The sequence below is a fragment of the Dendronephthya gigantea genome, unplaced genomic scaffold, assembly GCF_004324835.1.
Source record: "Dendronephthya gigantea isolate DGI-Jeju-01 unplaced genomic scaffold, DenGig_1.0 000071F, whole genome shotgun sequence".
Classification (NCBI taxonomy): domain Eukaryota; kingdom Metazoa; phylum Cnidaria; class Anthozoa; order Malacalcyonacea; family Nephtheidae; genus Dendronephthya; species Dendronephthya gigantea.
This window is the reverse complement of record NW_021163081.1, coordinates 377,000-396,026: the sequence shown is the minus strand read 5'-3', so window position 1 is coordinate 396,026 and position 19,027 is coordinate 377,000. Positions and strand designations below refer to the sequence as shown.

The 19,027-nt window shown below is 36.0% G+C and overlaps 3 protein-coding genes, 1 long non-coding RNA gene and 1 pseudogene across 4 annotated transcripts; 2 read left to right on the top strand and 3 right to left on the bottom strand.

The window, feature by feature from the left end:
- Positions 1–2,559: 2,559 nt before the first annotated feature.
- On the top strand, positions 2,560–3,495 carry LOC114531397. Its single transcript, XM_028553013.1, has 3 exons — positions 2,560–2,670; positions 2,862–3,201; positions 3,424–3,495. The coding sequence occupies exons 2-3, from the start codon at positions 2,887–2,889 to the stop codon at positions 3,493–3,495; spliced, it is 387 nt and encodes a 128-aa protein (XP_028408814.1). The 5' UTR covers positions 2,560–2,670; positions 2,862–2,886.
- A 404-nt stretch (positions 3,496–3,899) lies between these two features.
- LOC114531396 lies at positions 3,900–5,995 on the top strand. The gene is made up of 4 exons (XM_028553012.1): positions 3,900–4,038; positions 4,318–4,561; positions 4,925–5,017; positions 5,137–5,995. The coding sequence occupies exons 1-4, from the start codon at positions 3,900–3,902 to the stop codon at positions 5,864–5,866; spliced, it is 1,206 nt and encodes a 401-aa protein (XP_028408813.1). The 3' UTR covers positions 5,867–5,995.
- LOC114531368 (ATP-dependent DNA helicase RecQ-like) lies at positions 5,915–6,972 on the bottom strand. The gene has a single exon (XM_028552994.1). The coding sequence runs from the start codon at positions 6,923–6,925 to the stop codon at positions 5,987–5,989; it is 939 nt and encodes a 312-aa protein (XP_028408795.1). The 5' UTR covers positions 6,926–6,972; the 3' UTR covers positions 5,915–5,986.
- A 51-nt stretch (positions 6,973–7,023) lies between these two features.
- On the bottom strand, positions 7,024–7,677 carry LOC114531370. The gene is made up of 3 exons (XR_003687847.1): positions 7,575–7,677; positions 7,407–7,492; positions 7,024–7,191 (listed from the first exon to the last, which is right to left on the bottom strand). It is a non-coding gene; the product is annotated as an uncharacterized LOC114531370 (long non-coding RNA).
- A 10,099-nt stretch (positions 7,678–17,776) lies between these two features.
- LOC114531395 lies at positions 17,777–18,702 on the bottom strand (annotated as a pseudogene).
- Between the last annotated feature and the right edge of the window lie 325 nt (positions 18,703–19,027).

Below are 19,027 nucleotides of genomic sequence, written 5' to 3'. Positions count from 1 at the left end.
ACATCTCAAAGCTTTTCTCGTTAACAAACCTGGCATAGCGTGATCTTAACTGGCTTAAATCTTTTCGACTGACTATAGAAGTATCTGACCAATTTATTTCAGTGGCTAGTCCCACATTGTTTCCTAAATGGACTATGTCAGAACTTTTAGTTTCTCGTGAACCTCTAATTCTATGTATGGTGAATTTACACAAGAACACTATGGTATAATATAGGATTTTATTATTCTCTTTAATTTGATCAACATAGTCCTCAAATCTTATGCAGTACGTAAAGTAATAATTGTACACAAATATAAATACAACTGTGATTAACGTCGTACATATGGCAATTAGTATTATTCTTCGAAAACAATGACACCGACAGCCATTGCCGTACTTCCCTGCTAGTTTGGGTCTAGATCTGTTAAAAATATCAACGTGAGTACCTCTAGGACATAGCTTTGCCTTCTCGCCTTCGCTCATGAGCTTGCTGGAATTGTACTCCATCGTCACATACTTCCTTGACACAGTTGTTATACAGGAACTTTCAATAGATACTAGAGAGATCTCGCAAGATTGTATTGACATTGCAAATTTGATCAGAAAGTTTGAATAGTTTGTATAATCATATTCATAGCAATTGAACTTCAAGATAAGCAACAACGTATTCACTTCATCAACAGAGCGACAGAACAGCCCGTATCGAAACGCTCGGCATCTTTTGGTGTAGGCTTACTGCGCTCGGTGTGTGTATTTGTATGCACAATGAGCATTAACAGACCTATTAACAACCACATCGCAATTCGGTTTCTTCCTTGTTTTTTTTCAACGCAAAATACCGTAGCTAGCATGGCGCTTCAGGCAAAAATTTAACCATGTGCATAGCGCGTGCCCGCATCTAGGCTGAGCCTAGCCTGCATGGCAGGCGGTCCCTGAAATCGGGCGAGGCGAGGACACTGATGGCGAGGACAGCAAAAGACCGCCTGCCGGGTTCGGCTATGTTTTTTGTCAACCGCCCCTTTTCTGTCTGGGAACAATTAGCCAATCAACAAACAGCTAATATATTAATAGCAAAACTGTGTTATTGAGTAACTAGGATTATTATATATTCCGGTTATTTATTCAACTCTGTTCCTCGAAACAATCGCTCAAAATGTAGTAGGAAAAATGAAATTTCAATATATATAAATATGTCAAAAGAAACGCCAAAGAAAGTTACAACCAGGGCAAGAGGTAAAAAAGCAAGCGCAGAAAATGTAAATGAGCACTGCCGTTTGTGTAAGTGTGCGTTGAAGCTAAAATATGGGGCAATAGCAAAGGTGTCTTATATATCGTCGGAGAATTTATTCAAATCATCCAGAAGAAAAGAATTCGTCAGTGGAGAAACCTTGGCCGAGTTGTGTTCATTACATTTAGGTATCGAAGTTAGTTCTTCCACGGAACTATCCGACCGAGTTTGTAAACCGTGTGGGCGAAAGATTCGAAACGCAAGCGAGCTGATTTCTTTGATAAAGCGAGACATAAACGCGATCGCTGAATCGAACAAAGAAACCTTTGTAAAGCGTCAATTACCCACGACCGTCCTGTCCCCCGAACGAAGCCCTGTCGTTAAGAAAGCCTTAAGAAGAACAGAACTCGAAGCAGCTCATGGGCCTAAGCCGCCTAGCCGAAGTGGTCCTGCGAAGAAAGCTCTTTTTGTTAGAGAAAATGTCGAATGCGCGGAATCGACGGGAACACTGCCAAAAGAAAACGATAGCACACTTGACCCATTGTTGTCAGCCCTAAATGTAGATCACCACGACGAGAAACCGACGACGCAACTAAAAACGGTAGTTTTGCAACCCAACGGGATTGTAAAAACTTATGAATCATTTGATGATACGACAAAGTCCTTAATAATCAACCTCATTCTGAAGAAATGGAAACCCGCAGCTAACATAATCTTCAAGCATCCGGAATTGAAAACAGAACTGTTCGATCCGCTGAAAAGGACAGTTAGTGCGGAATTTAATGATTATTGTTCGAAAAGTGATGATTTCGAGTCAATGCTCAAGCAATGTCATCCCACTGATCTGGAGTCTTTTTCAAACAAGCTTTTTTTAGCAGAAGTCCGACTGTCTTGCCCTTACTGGATGTCATGCCTGATGGGGGCATGTAACGCACCTGGTGGGAATAGTCAAAGTATCAAGCAAATAAACTACATGGCTTTATCTTCAGCAGTTGCTGCCCGTTGTAGAAATCAATTGATGTCAGCAGTTGCTTACAGAATCTCGGCAATTCTTTTCCATAGTGGTGTAAAACATCAAGACATTCGTCGCTTACACAAACTTGGTGTTTGTATGTCTCCAGATATGATAATTGATATGGAAAGGAAAATGGGAGAAGGTTGTGAAAGAAAGCTTCTTTTGTGGAAAAAAGAAATTGAATTGAACAAATCTGCTGAGTTGCTTATGAAGGAAGTAAAAGAGAAACAAGTGACGAATGTGGTTTCCAGAAATGCAGAAGACGACATGGAGTTGGAGGTGGTGGTGGATATGTCAGAGACAGGGGTACAGGATGTTTGGTGAAGATACATATAAACAATGTAAAACGCTTGTTTTGCATGGTAATGATGATTTGTCTTGTGTCAGTGAAGAAGATTTAGAATCTGCAATACAGCTTCAACACCATAGAAAGCTGCCATCATACAAGTAAGATATTTATTAATTTAGTTTATTAAGTTTACGTGGCAGCACTAGTCCAATATTCACCAGATGAGTAAATCTGCCATTAAAATAACAAATAATCTGCCATGTTATATTTTTGCTCTATATACTGTAGTAGAAGTGGCGAGTTGAAGATAGTAATGTTGTGGTAGTCCAATAATTTTATTTTTGTGCAGATTGGTTGGTGACAACATTGACATAATGATACATGCCAGAATTCAAACACAGCAATTACACGAGAATAGGTCTATTCATTGGACCCAACAGTATGGAATTCTAAACCGTGTAAATGAACCATCACTAGACAGATCAAGACCACAGAAACCATTACAAGAGATCCAGTTAATAGAGCTACTGCCAGGTAAAGATGTACAAGAAAACCTGAAGACAAGATGGGCTGCATTAGTCGCAAGAGTGATATGTAAATATCTTGGAAAATTTAAACATCTCAAGCGAGCTCTAGTTTACCATATTCAGCACAAGTATTCCAAAGAGATGGCTGATAAGTCAGAAACGGTAATAAATTTAAATTTTTTTTTTTAAACAATCTAATTTAGTATCACATCAACCCTAATAGCCTGCATGTTAGAAAGTCCTTAAAAGCAGACAAAGGCTCAATTGTGAATATAATTATCTAAACAATTTATTCCATTATGGTACCTGAATGTATATGGTATTCAACCCGCAGTGCATTGCCTGGTTCTATAAATATATTTTTAATGGCTTTATTCTATATAGTGTTGCCTAGGGATCCAGTTTGCAAATTCAAATGTTGCAAGTGAGATGGTACAACTTTTGCAAACAAATTGAGAAAGGTATGTTCCAGCTATGAAATGTGAAGATGGGAATATTATACTGGAACAAGTGCCATTGCATGGAGATCAACTTTTTGAGGAAAGATCAAGAAATGCGAAGTGGAGCATGCAAGATGGGGATACAGAGTGGGACAGGCTGGATGGAATTGAGACAGAGTTCGCTGATTGGCATGCAAAACTGAATTTATATATGGTAATTTTATAAAAAACTGATAAATTAAATTTTTTCAGATCTGAGAGGTTAGATTCTCCCATAATATTGTAATCCCTCGACCTCTAAGCTTTAAAGCCATATCTCATAAATCTGAAAACCTTGTTGGTCTCTCATTTTTTTATATTGAATTCAGTATCTTCTCATCTCATTCTTCCGTGAATGAAATTGGAACGTCTCAAGCTAGTATGAATAGGACTGGAAAAACAAATGCTTCAAAAGGTGTAGAGAATCATTACAATGAATATAAAGAATTTCATCTTTGTGAAACAGAAGCACATATATGTGCATCTTTTATGGAAATGTGTGGCATGTTGAATATGGAAGGTAATTGAATTTTTTATTGCATTTGGAGCACATTTTGGTTTGTCTTCAGTTTGGACATTAATTGGACATTAACTGTATATTATATAAAACAACATGATTGTTGGTTACCACATAATTATGTACTTTAGATATTCTTTCAAATGTTACTGATGAATGGAAACAACACTCTAACTATTACTGAAATTGTATGCAATTTTTGTAATCACAATGCCTTTTGGATAGACACTGTAAGGTACTATCTCAAGTGATATGAGGGTTCCAAATTGTTTTTACATTTAGATCATCCTACATTTGATGTACCTGATGACAGTGTCACAAGAGAAATTCAAAGAAAATGGTTGATGGAGACATGTGCAAAATTTGTTGACAAGTATGTGATGCAAGTGGATGTGAACACATTGGTTCAGAAAATTGAAAAATTTGATGAACAGAATAGAGAAATAGAGGTGAACCGTTCTCTGGGTTTCGTGTGTAGAGTACCTGGATGCAAAGTAAAATATATCAGCCATTCAAACAGGGTTAAGTAAGTAATTTTTCTACTTGATCAAGTATGATGCCACACTTGTATTATGCTTTGGATCTCTCAATATTTGTCAGAGTGTTTGCCCATGTCTCTCGGTTAGCTAGTTATCATTTAAAAGTTTGAATAAATATAATGTTTGTTAAGTTGCTCTCTGATGCCTGCTAGGATAGGTTTAGGTTTAATCAATTTCAGTATGCATAATTTATGTACTGTAGCGATATGTGTACTATTATAAAAAATTACATGTATTCTTTAGACATGGGCAACATGATTAAAGAAATTTTACCAAGAAATTTTACATGGCCATCAAACATGTGTTATGATGCTATTTTTTAATAACAACTAATCTATCTAAATTAACAGGCATGAAGTTACAGCACACAAAATAATTAAACAAGTGTATGAAGAAAGTGGTATGGAAAGAGATGAATTTGGTTACTATTACTGTAGATGGGGGTGTGTCCTAGTATATTCTACATCATCATAAGTAATGGATATAGATAATTCAATTAAATATGAAGTAATCCTTGGTTATATGTGGATCATACTAATTGTGTCATATGTCTTGCCTTCAGACATGAAATTGGAAAGCATTCCCAAGTATTTGATTCTGACTCAACCCACTCAATTGAAATCAATGAAAGTCAAGAGGAGGACAATCTTTACAATTACCACTGTGCTAAGTTAACGTTTGGACTCCTTCTAATGGAGTTCAATGATGGAATAAAAGAGGGTGATGGGGAAAGACTTATTGATGTGTATAAAGTGGCACTCCTTCTATTCAAAGAACATGGCAAGACCAAGTATGCATATGAAGTGCTTTTGTTACTTGTTAAGATTAATGGCATTCTTTCAAAATATGATGCACACAACTTGAAGTGGAACAGGTTTTTTAACAAGCATGGAATAAAGGGAGGAAACATTCCCTTAGATTTAAGAATGGAGCAACTGAACAAGATTGTTAAAACCTTGTGGAGATCTCTAGGTGCAAACCTAAATGAGGCATCCGCTGCAAGGCTTGCTAACACTGTCGATGAGATGGAAGCAATTCTTGATGAAATAGACCAGGACTGTGACCTTGCTTCTAATATTGGTTACAGATCCAAAGGCAAGCCTGAAGTTGCTGTAGCCCAAGTTACTAAGGATCTTGTGAAAATAAATGCTTTCAAATTTTGCAAAGGCAGAAAAGGTCACCCAACATTTGCAAACTTCCCAAAAACACTTCTTGGAAGATTGAACTATAGGGATTTACATGCATGGTTGAAAGGTCATATCAAAACATGGGATTCTGCCTATAGAGATTAGAAACAGCCTGAACACAAGACAGTTTGAAAATCATTCTATATTTTTTCACTATGTATTTATATGTACTCAAATTTCCAATGTAAATAGGTGCACAATCAGTCAGAAATTATACTTAGACAATTAAATAAAGTCATACTCATTCAAATCTTCAGCCAAGGCAGTTTCATTGAATTCACTTTGCAGCAGATCATCGAGTGAAAATTGTTTGAAATCAGTAGTGCCACCATCATCATCAGTACTTTGAAATGTGCTTTCATCAATGTCATCAAACACCTCATTAATTACACTAAGGACTTCTTTAGCATGGACTGTAGAGAATACAGGGACACAATATAAAATGTCCTTAATAGTGAACAACTTGTGGCAATTGTCCAGCACATCTGAAATAGCTTCTTTGGAGAAGCCATAGCATGATAACAGGCCAAAAGCAGTTATATTTCCACCTATAGAAAACTGTGTCTGGTGAGCTTCAAGTGCATCTTTCAGTAGAGATCTATCTTCTTCATTTACGGACCGGCGAAGTGGAGATACATGTAACATTGCATCACCAGTTATTGTTTGTTGTTCATGGGGAATTTGAACCACTTTACACTCCAATGACCCACATTCACAATTCTTAGAACAAGTATTGCAGCAAATGTGATGTGGTGATAAAGGAGTTATGGTCTTATCAAATTTACTGTAGCTTGCTACGCGAAAACAATCAGATGATTGTAGAAATTCTCTCATCTCATTCTCAACATGTGCAACTTGCTGGCCATAATAGAACAGTACAGTATGAGCTAATGCTCCATCTCGCCCGGCTCGCCCTGCTTGCTGGTGAAAATCTAAAAGATTCCTTGGTGGACCATACATCACCACATATTTTACGTCAGGAAAATTTACGCCCATACTCAAAGCTGATGTAGCAACCACAACTCGTTTTGTACCACTTCCTTTTAAAGATTCAAAAATGCGTTGTTTATATTTCTCCTTAATCATTGAATGAAATATGCCAATCAAACAGTCCTCTCTCTTCTTTGAGCTGTTTGGGTAGAATGCATATGTGCCAAGTTTCATTTGTAAATAGTTCACTACTTGGGCAAGAGCATAGATTGTGTCACAAAATATAATTGTTTTTGGCATGACATATTGTTTTATCATGTTGGCAATCCAATCCAGTTTGGAAAGCATAAGTGTTTTTGGCACCTTGTTTATGTCAAATCTCAAATTTGTTCGATTTGGACTGACAAACAACTTTGTTGCATCAGTTATTGCCAAATTGGAACAAATGACCTTCTGTGTCACCTCATCAGCAGTGCCAGTTAGTGCTAAAACAGGTGTTCCTATATTAGAGAAAAATGTTACAAATTTAGAATAGGGTTAGGGTTGATTTACTTAACCTTACACAAATCTGTGCACAAATGCCTATTGGCTATTGCAATTAAATTATGACAATATGAAAGAATGACAGGTGTATTCAAAATTTTTGTCACAAAATGACTAACTTGTTTCCATGCTTTTCTTTTTATAAAATTTGTATTTAAATTTAACTACTCACGTTCTTTACACATTGATCTCAGAATTGCCAGTTTGCCATAAGCATCTCTGAATGCTTCACTCTGGATGCTTGATCCTCTTTTACTTCTATCAAGGTACATAAAACCAAGTGATTTTTTCAAAAATACAAAAAAAATATTAGAGATAAAATATAATTTATCTTAATTACCTTTTCCCCGTCCACGTTTCCACAGTATGAGACTCGTCCACGACAATAAGAGCAATGGATCGATGAATCGCAGAATTGCTGTTCTTGAGCGAATCAAGAAAAGCTTTATTGATTGCGCTTTCCACGCTTGCATAAATATACTGCGGTGGAGACTTGACGACTTCTGAAACGTTTTTATCCAAAAGTTCCACCGCTGAGAAGTCCATCGAAAGCATCTCAGCTATTTGATCTTCTATATATAATACTGCGTAGAGGAGAAATAACAAGAATGCTACTGCGTTCAGTTTTATTTATTTTTGCCATATTTTCTTGCGCCAACAAGAACAACGTAAAAATCAAGCTTTTCCCATAACCAGTGGGGAGAACGGCTAAAACATGCTTCCCAAGAAGTAAATCTTTAACCGCTATCTCCTGCTCGCGTTTAAGAACCAGTTCTCGTTTCGATTTAAAACAGCAGAGAGAACACAATCGTCAATAAATTCCGCCATGACCAGACGCGTGGAATATGTAAAGTAATTTGATCTAGTTTTATGTTACATATTAACAATATTTACTCTTGATTGACAGCGGATTAGACTCGCAGCCAATCATCAATTCCCGTCCACCAGTGGACGGGGTTTTTAAAAAACATAGCCAAACCCGGCAGGCGGTCTTTCGCCGTCCTCGCCTCGCCCGATTTCAGGGACCGCCTGCCATGCAGGCTAGGCTGAGCCTTAAGGACGCTACCTGCGGAATCAGGGGGGTTTTCCAGGGGGGGGTGTGAACTTCTCGACCACAATCGCAGTAATTTATGAGTCGTCGCCACGACTAATAAAAGTTTTGCATCATCCCAAACGCTGATGCCTGTTTATGCCGTGTAGAGGCAAATTTTGCCTTTTTTCTGACAAGTTTCAATATAAATTTACATATTAAACAGCATATTTAATAAATATATGTTTTTTGTCAACAAAAACCTCATAATGTATAAAAGATATTTGCATGTATATGCCAAGAAAACAAACTAAGACGCAAATATTAATAAAAACCAATGAAAGCCTATGCGCAACTACATAAATGTACAATTTTATAAACTTAAATAGTTGATAGATTGAAAGGATTAAATTTCATCTCACCTCGTCTTGTATTAATTCCACCATTTCAGCATATGAAACACGCAAGAACACGCCAGGAATGTAGTTGTACCCAATCTCTTTTACGTTTATAAAATCACGAATTGTTGTTCAAAATTCCCCATCCTCGGGAAATTAGGGGGAAAGGGCATCTCAAAATCCCAACCCTGGAGACTAGCTCGTTGATCAAATCCCCACCCTTTGCCTGAACCCCCCCCCCCTCTCGAGCTTAACATTGATAGGTGCATTAAGAACAGGAAGGTGATATTCAGCGTGCAATTCAGGCATCCATGGATGATGAACAAATTAATGTGTACGTTTTCCTACTGCCTAATAATCCTTAGTTAACTGTATAGTTCTAATATGGCATGAGCACCTCTGCACACACATTTAGTGTGCGATGCCATGTCAGTGCAGATTGGTGCATCCGGATATGTAGTGCAACCACCTTTATACATGTTAGCACACTCATCACACCCATGTGATAGAGACACCACATATCCAGTCAGGCATAAAGCAAAATGGAGCAACAGTCATTTAATTGATGAAGCAATAAATGCGTATAATGCTAAACTATGAACTGCTAAAACATTAAATGGCTTACCACAAGTCAATGGAAATTTCCTTTATGGTCTTTCTTAGGGATTCAAAACCACCAGTTAAAAGTCTGAAGGATATACTGAGTGAACACAAACAGGCATGCATGAGAAGTGGTGACCCAAATGAAATTACTGTTGGAAGGGAAAAACTTTTTGCAACTACTTTTTATGCCATTAAACTAAAGATGTTTGACAGCTGCAAAGACCTTATAGTGGAGTTTAGTGGAGAAGAAGCAACTGATGCTGGAGGGCCTTGGAAAGAATTTTTTAGGTACTGCATGGGTATGCTATTAGGGCAATTAAGCAAGCAAGACGTAGTATTGTAATACTTCATCAAACATTCATTTGAACACCCAGAGTTATCTTTAAATCTACAGTAGCTACAATGTTTATTTATTAGCTTTACCTATACTTGATATGACATTACACTCTAACAATAGTAGTCACGGATTCAGCTAGCATACATAAAAATTATAAGGCTGCAACAGCGATTAGCCAACCAAGCATTGCTGGCCTAAGCTAGTATGTCCATGCAGCTACTATACACATTATATACAAAGTTGGCTATGAAAAAAACATTACATTGAATATAAAAATATGAGCAATAGATGGCAAATTGCTATTCACTATCTGTCAATACAAACTGTGACAAAAACACTGATTACTGATTGCTAATATGTTTCTCTTCCCAGATTGATCATGCTGGATTTGTGTAATATCTCTGGAATTTTTGAGGGAAGTCAAGGGCACATGGTTTTCAGTCATAATCTAAAACCACTGGAGGAGAATAAATATTTCTTAGCTAGAAGGCTAGTTGGAATGTCACTGATGCAGGATGGTCCTGGTCTTTGATGTCTAGAGCCTACTTTATATGACCTAATTTGTGGGTAATAAAATTACCTTGCATTGTGTGACTTTGACTTTACATTTTTGACTGATCGAGACTTCATTAAAATATTGCAACAGGTATAGTAAACAGTTCACTTTTACATAGAGAAAACATGGATTGTCTATGTTACAATTAATAGAATTTTCAGTCAATTTATCTGATTCTGATTAGTTAGTCTATAGAATTTTGGTATTTTTCATTGCTTTACTGTAAGACTAGATTCAAAAACATAAATTAATAAATAAATATTTTTTTTGTTATATTACTATGATATAAATAGGTAATGAGTTCTTTCCTTACAATTTAATACCTGTTATTGTATGTATTTTTCATATGTAGCTAAAGGCTTTAAATTCCGAAGAGGAATACAAATAATTTTTACAAGAGGAGGCGGATTATATTGCCAACCAAGGCTATCAATGAATATATGCAACTAAGCTTGATCAGAAGCAATTCATTGTAAAGGCTTTAATTAAGCAGTATCTGGTTTACAGGTATGTAACAGGTCTGTTTATATAGCTCTTTGGCATACTTTGCATGCATGCAAATGAAATATATTGTTTAAATGAAGCTAATAGCTCTTCCTGTATCTAATCGGAGTTAACTTTTACAAATATTATAATTATGAATTGTATGTACTGTGATAATTAGCTACTAAATTAAATTGCAGTTACATGCCAGCTCATGCATTCAAGATTACATATCCATGAAAATGGTTATTAATGACAGAATACTTTCTTTTTGACACCTAATTTACATAGGGTATCATCTGAAATTGAGCAGTTCAAGGATGGCCTTAATGATGTTGGTAGTCTGTAGGAAAAAGTGCAATTGTATCCAGAATCACTATACCAAATAGAGTGGAGTAACCGTAGATTAAAGGAAGATGAAACTATCTATTGTTGGGAACAATGCCTAAGAAAGGTTGAAGGTACAGTATTTTGTTGAATGTTTAACAGCAGCATTGTATTATATGGTAGGTAAACCTTATAATGTACATTTACAAGTGTATTTTACAACCTCTAATGAATATTTTTTATTATAACCATGATTTATTCACCCATCTGCATGATGATTTTACTCCTCAGTGGTAACATACTGCCAGTAAATGAGTTAACTAACAAGCCTACATATGTATCTGCCAGTGTCATATATAAACTTATTACTCATGAGTGGTAGAATACTGGTGTAAAAAAAACCCTTAATTTTACTTGTAATTCAGATTGCCAGATGATTTATCCATGTGATACAACAACGATATCTGTTTGCTTTGAACATTTACTTTAGTTTACTACCGGAGCAGATGCTATTCCACCATTGGGATTTCAGGATATGTTAGGTATTATTTTCTATGATCAAGAGGAGGAAACTACTCGATATCCCTATGCATCAACATGTGCTATGACTCTTGCACTGCCAAGAGGCCATGAAGATCCTACCACTTTCGAAGAGCTCTTGTCAAGATCATTGTTTGACTCGTGTGGATTTTACAAAGCCTGAAATATTTTATATATTATTGCATATACATGCATATGGGAAAGTGTTTCTTGCTATGGTTCATGTTCTGCTTCAAGTTATGTAAACTATTTGTTTTAGTTATGGTTCAAGGATTGTAAACTATGGTGTATTTTTAAGATTTATTTGTTTTTACTTTCTAGAATATTGTATGACACAGTGTTGCAAAAAATGTTAGTTACATTAAACAGTGAGCTTCTAGCTGGCAATTCTGAATATTAAAACTTTTAGCAATATAATATTTAGTATACAGCTAGTCAGACTTTTTTTCAGTATGTAGCCAGTTATACATACTATATATGTCAAATGCAGATATAATATAGCATGTCTATATGACAAGTTTCCATTCTGTTACGTATTTGCAGTTAAAACAGCACTTTGGACAACTAATATAAAGACTAGAATTTGTGCTGAATGTTATGTTCTATCATTTATTATATTTATCAAAATGTTTTTTGCTGATTGATATGCAGTAATGCCATGGTCATTATCATTAATTAGAGGATTCAGATTATCTAAAAGTAATTGATATTCATCAACTGTAAGTTCAATTGCTGACCTTGGTATCTGAACAGAATTTTCTGTTTGTACTTCTGGCAAGGATCCATCATCATCAATACCATAATGTTGAAAGTCCACATTGTTTGGGTCTAAAACCTCTCTCACTGTTGTATAATCTGACAGGGCAAAGTTATAAAATCCTTGTGTCCGCACTTGCAAGGGTGTATGTCTATGCTGACTGGACAGTGGATGGTTATTCCACCGCATTACCAAAGTCTCTTATTGATTTACTCAATCGTGGTAAGAAGACATAATGCAAAGCATACAAATCAATTTCATTGATAGGATCTAACATTTCATTTGATTCCAAGTAGTAAAATATATTTTTATATAATGTACCAATGTAATTGTGGACATCCCTCCATAGCCGTTTTATGCGTTGGTTATGAACAGACTGGCCAGTTAAGACATGGTTTGATGCTGGTCCATATCTGTTAAACATATTTCTTGCCACATGCACATTTTCTGTACCAAAATCTGTTCGTATTTGCCGAGGATAGTGGAAGACTTGGGTGGCAGAAAGAAAAAGGTCAAGAACTGTTGCTGCACTGTTGTTAGTAGATGCTTTTAAAAATGCAATAGCTCGAGAATACCCATCTATGGCACCATGAATCACAATACGCCATCTGATAAGCTTATGATGTCCATCAAGATGCCTTAAAATTGATTTTATGTCATTGATGGAATGAACATACATTGGTGGTATATATTGGAACTCACATGATTCAGCGCATGAATCTTACAAATCTGGAAACAAATCCCCTTTTTCCCAATGCATGATGGTAGTTGATAGTTTAATAAAAAAGCAAAAAGAATCAGTAATTCTTACAAACAAAATCGCTTCTTTGTGTTATTGTCTGACGTCTAAGTTCTCTATTTACTGGATCAACACGCCAAATAGACTTACGGATTCTGCACCTCTGGACATAAAATCCTCCTTCCCTGATATATCCCATAACCATCCTTTCTTCTGACCTTGGTGACACCTCTAAACAGATTTAACAAAATCATCAACTTGGTCATCTGTGACTTGCATAGAACCATTCATAAGTTGAAGAGTTGCCGTATGCCTCCCTTTCACATCATTTTTTTCAGAAACACCAAGCATTTTAGCAATGGATATCCATGAAAAATCCAGCAATTGTAGACCTTCCAATTGTTCTTTGGGAGTCAGAAGCCTTGGCCCACCACGTCCATGACACACACCTTCGTTGGGACATCTATAACTTACTTCATCCTCATTAAACGATTGAAAGCGCTCTTCTAGACAAGATATAAGTCTTTGAAATTTAGCAATAACATATATTACACCATCAGTTGTTTCCGGATTGGCGATACGAAATTACTAGGCAACTGATAAATTGGTTGCCGTGATTTTGAAGTAGCTCAGCTACATCAAGTTCTGCAACAAAAAAATTCCACCTGATTTCTTGATAGAGCTCCTTCCCAGCATGTAAGACTGCTAGCAAGGACTCATTTCGTTCATTTTCTGTTTCGATTGTGGTAGCAACTGCCATTTTGCTATTTATTGTTGGCATAAATCACTAAAATCAGGGGGTAGCAGTGATAGTAATTATGGTAGTCCTCTGGTAAGTCCAGTGAACTCTATACAATATTCTTGTTTGTTTACAGTTCAATGGGTAAGTCTGGTAGTAATTACTTTCCAATAGAAAACCATATCCGCCGACGGCAGTAGCTTCAGGCGTCATTAAAGTATTATATTTTTGAAATACAAGTACTATATTTTTTGAAGAAAAGTATTATATTCTTTAAAAACATAAGTATTATATTTTCTAAACAAAAGTCTATTGTATTTTATAAACGGAAATGGTAATATATTTTTAGTTCGTATATTCTTGAAACAGAACTCTGTCTATATTTAAATCAAAGTTGTATATCGCGAATAGAAAACCTATATTACTCCATAAGTCCACTATTTATGTAAGACAAATGTGCATTTATCTTAAAACAATGACTCATTTTTCGAGTATATACTGAGTATAATCACTGATTTTGAGTATATTCACTGAGCTATAGCCCAGTGCAGATGGCATTCCATACCGATCATGTGAATCAAACACTTTAAACACACCAGGAAAAGGCATTATGATGGTTACAGTATTCATATCTACAGGTAACAAAGAACTTTTGTAATTCAAATTAAGAAAGACCTTGTTAAAAAGAATTCTCAAGTGTAAAAAAAGGGAAATTGTTGTCACATGTTAATAATCATCCAGAAAAGGAATCACTGTACTGTAAATGAAAAGTGTGGATGTAGTAGCGACGAGGATTAAGAGAACCTGCGAGCCATAGCCAACGCATTATACGTAAATTATACATTATACGTTGTAAAATTTGTGCACAAAAAAACACCTAAAACCTCAGTGAAATTGAACAATGTCAAGTGCCAAGTGACAATTGACACAGGAGTTTCTGTTAACATTATAGATGGAACTGTTTACAAACAGTTAGGTCAATCCAATTTAAAGAAAAAGCTGATAACAAGATGCTTATACCCCTATGGTAGTGGCCAATCATTGAAGGTGGTTGGCCGGTGTGAATTACTGGTGGAAACAAACAAGAAAATCCAAAGCCATGAATTTTATGTCGTCCCAGGTGATCATGGATCACTCCTAGGATATTCCACTTCCATTGAACTTGACCTCATAGCTGTCCTTAAACAACATCACTGACCCCCTCCTTAAGCATGAGAATCTCTTCAAAGGAATAGGAAAGTTAAAGAACACCACGGTAAAGTTGCACATTGACGAAACGGTTAAGCCGGTGGCACAAAAACAGCATAGAACACCGTTCCATCTAAGAGACAAAGTTGCAAAAGAAATTGAAAAGCTCCTGAAAGAAGATGTTATTGAGAAGGTTGAAGATACCCCCACACTTTGGGTATCGCCTATCGTCACACCACCGAAAAAGGAACCAGGAGCTATAAGACTGTGTGTAGATATGTGAGAGCCCAATAAAGCAATCCAATGTGAAAGGCATCAAATGCCAACTGTCGACGAACTCATTAATGATCTAAACGTGCTAAAATGTTCAGTAAGCCTGACTTACGTGCGGGATATCATCAACTCGAGTTACATGAGGATTCCAGATACATCACAACTTTTAATACTCATATCGGGCTCTATCGATATAAGCAGCTAAATTTCGGAATCTGCTCGGCATCAGAGATATTTCAAGAAGCTATACACAATGTTATTCGGGATATTCCTGGAGCGAAGAACATTGCAGACGATATCCTAATTTTCGGCACAAGCCAGGAACAACATGATATCGCACTAAAGGCTACACTCCAGGGACTCGAAGAAAGAGGACTAACACTAAATGAGGATAAATGCGAATTCAACAAAGTTAAAATCGAATTTTTCGGCCTGGTATTCAGCGCGAGCGGTGTATCGCCAGACCCAAAGAAGGTTAACTCTATGAAGAAAATACAAGCACCAGTAAATGTATCAGAAGTGAAGAACTTCCTCGGCATGATGAACTACTCTGCACGATTTATCCCCAACTATGCCACGCCGAGCGAACCACTTTGACGTCTTACACGTAATGACGTCACATGGTACTGGTCCACTGAAGAAGAAAATACATTTAGACAACTAAAGAAGTCCCTAGCAGCTGATACCGTCATTGCATATTTCGATCCCAGTAAAGAGATAGACCTAATTGTGGATGCCAGTCCCGTTGGTCTAGGTGCAATGCTGGAACAAGATAGAAGAATCGTAGCGTTCGCAAGTAGAGCTCTCACTGACACCGAATCCCAATACAGCCAGACAGAGCGGGAGGCTTTGGCGGTTGTTGGGGCTTGTGAACATTTCAACATGTATGTGAGAGGAGCCACGAGTTTTAAAGTCATCACCGACCACAAACCACTCGAACGCATCTGGCAAAAGGCAAAACTGCCACTGCGAATTGAAATATGAGGGTTAAGGTTGCAACCATACAAGTTTTCCATTGAGTATCACCCAGGTGAAAAAAACCCGGCAGACTACATGTCCAGACATCCGGACCAATCTGAAGTGAAAGCCATGTCGCGTCAGCAAAAGTTCGCAGAACACTACCTCAATTTTATTGCCAAAACTGCTACCTTTCCAGCTATGTCTCTTGAGGAAGTGAAGAACGCTACAAGTCAAGATAAAACTCTAATGAAAGCCATTGAATATGTACGAAACGGTCGGTGGTTCGAAATTAAGTCTCTCGCAGATTCAAAAGTGGGTATCAGAGAAATACATTCGCGCAGTTCGTAGCATACAGCTGCTTCTCCCATAGATGGATAACTCAACATTGGCCGAGGGCCAATGCTAATGCCGAGTCTTTCAATAAACCGCTGATGTAAGCTGTAAGAGCAGCAGTCATTGAAGGGAAAAACTGGAAGCAAGAACTTAACAAATTCTTGCGTCAATATTGTAAAACCCCACATCCGTCCACAGGATTTAGTCCACATCAGCTTATGTTCAGTGGCACGTCCCAAACGAGACTACCTCAAATTGCACCTTCCACTAAAGAAATCAAACACGCAGCAAAACAGAATGACAACCGAGCCAAGGCCAGCATGAAGCAATACGCAGATGCAAGGAAACATGCGACACCCTGCGACCTTAACATTGGCGACAGAGTATTGGTCAAGAACGAGAAGAGGCAGAGTAAACTAGCTCTGTTTTACAAGGTTGAACCAGATATTGTTACTTCTAAGAATGGTAGCATGATCACTGCCGAGACAAACGACAAGCAAGTCACCCGCAACACGTCTTGTTTCAAGACGGCCCCCGAGCCAGCTCCGTGAAAGGAGGGAGAACCAACAGAGGCGGACAGAAAGTCTTCAAAAAGTTACAACGGCAGGGACAAAGATAGTAGACCATCACTAAGCGAGTCTGTGTTGCCAAGTGGTAAATCTAATACAGTCGCTTCAAGAGCAGCGTCAAGCAAAGAAGTAAATGTCCGAGAGTCCCAATGGCGTCCTGCACATACTCGGAGGGAACCAGCACGTTTAAAGGACTTCGTGCGAGATTGAAAATTAGTACGAAACAGCTACCTACCTATATACATACATATATATATTATTATATATATATGTATATATATATATATATATATATGTATATATATAACATGTGTAAAACAATGTGCCCTCCCGGCTATCACCAGAGCGCAATGGTGACTCCTGCACTTGGGACACAGGACGTACGGTTACACATTGTTGGAATTGAATAGTAGAGTCACCAGAGCGCTCAAACTTAAACAAGCGAGCGTTGCATAAAGCTTACGGTGAACGTCTCACGATGAGACTCTCCACACAATTCCTAGAGCGCTCTAACCGCATGCGCAGTGAGCGTAATATATATGTATATATATATATATGTATATATATATATGTATATATATATATATGTATATATATATATATGTATATATATATATGTATATATATATATATATGTATATATAATAATATATATATGTATATATATATATGTATATATATATATGTATATATATGTATATATGTATATATGGATATATGTGTATATGTGTATATAATTATATGGATATATATGGATATATATGGATATATATAGATATATATGGATATATATGGATATATATGGATATATATGGATATATGGATATTATATATATGGATATATGTGGATATATATGGATATATATGGATATATATGGATATATGGATATATGTATACATGGATATATGTATATATGGATATATGTATATATGTATATATGTATATATGTATATATGTATATACATATATATGTATATATGTATATACATATATGTATATATGTATATATATATATGTATATATATATATATATAATTATATATATATATATATATGTATATATATAACATGTGTAAAACAATGTGCCCTCCCGGCTATCACCAGAGCGCAATGGTGACTCCTGCACTTGGGACACAGGACGTACGGTTACATATTGTTGGAATTGAATAGTAGAGTCACCAGAGCGCTCAAACTTAAACAAGCGAGCGTTGCATAAAGCTTACGGTGAACGTCTCACGATGAGACTCTCCACACAATTCCTAGAGCGCTCTAACCGCATGCGCAGTGAGCGTAATATATATGTATATATATATATGTATATATATATATGTATATATATATATGTATATATATATATATATGTATATATATATATATGTATATATGTATATATGTATATATGTATATATTAATATATGTGTATATGTGTATATGTGTATATAAGTATATAGATATATATGGATATATATGGATATATGGATATATATGTATATATATGGATATATATGGATATATATGGATATATATGGATATATATATATATGGATATATATGGATATATATGGATATATGTGGATATATATGGATATATATGGATATATACGGATATATGGATATATGTATACATGGATACATGTATATATGGATATATGTATATATGTATATATGTATATATGGATATATGTATATATGTATATATGTATATATGTATATATGTATATATGTATATATGTGTATATGTGTATATGTGTATATGTGTATATGTGTATATGTGTATATGTGTATATGTGTATATGTGTATATGTGTATATGTGTATATGTGTATATGTGTATATGTGTATATATGTGTATATATGTGTATATATGTGTATATATGTGTATATATGTGTATATATGTGTATATATGTGTATATATGTGTATATATGTATATATGTATATATGTATATATGTATATATGTA

Bases quoted from the DNA above. Each gene is read 5' to 3' on its own strand.
- LOC114531396 (XM_028553012.1), top strand. From the start codon at position 3,900: ATGAATAGGACTGGAAAAACAAATGCTTCAAAAGGTGTAGAGAATCAT. The intron at 4,562-4,924 runs GTAAGTAATTTT...CTAAATTAACAG, and splicing joins AGCCATTCAAACAGGGTTAA to GCATGAAGTTACAGCACACA. The intron at 5,018-5,136 runs GTGTGTCCTAGT...TCTTGCCTTCAG, and splicing joins TACTATTACTGTAGATGGGG to ACATGAAATTGGAAAGCATT.
- LOC114531397 (XM_028553013.1), top strand. From the start codon at position 2,887: ATGATACATGCCAGAATTCAAACACAGCAATTACACGAGAATAGGTCT. The intron at 3,202-3,423 runs GTAATAAATTTA...TATTCTATATAG, and splicing joins TGGCTGATAAGTCAGAAACG to TGTTGCCTAGGGATCCAGTT.
- LOC114531368 (XM_028552994.1), bottom strand. From the start codon at position 6,925: ATGAAACTTGGCACATATGCATTCTACCCAAACAGCTCAAAGAAGAGA.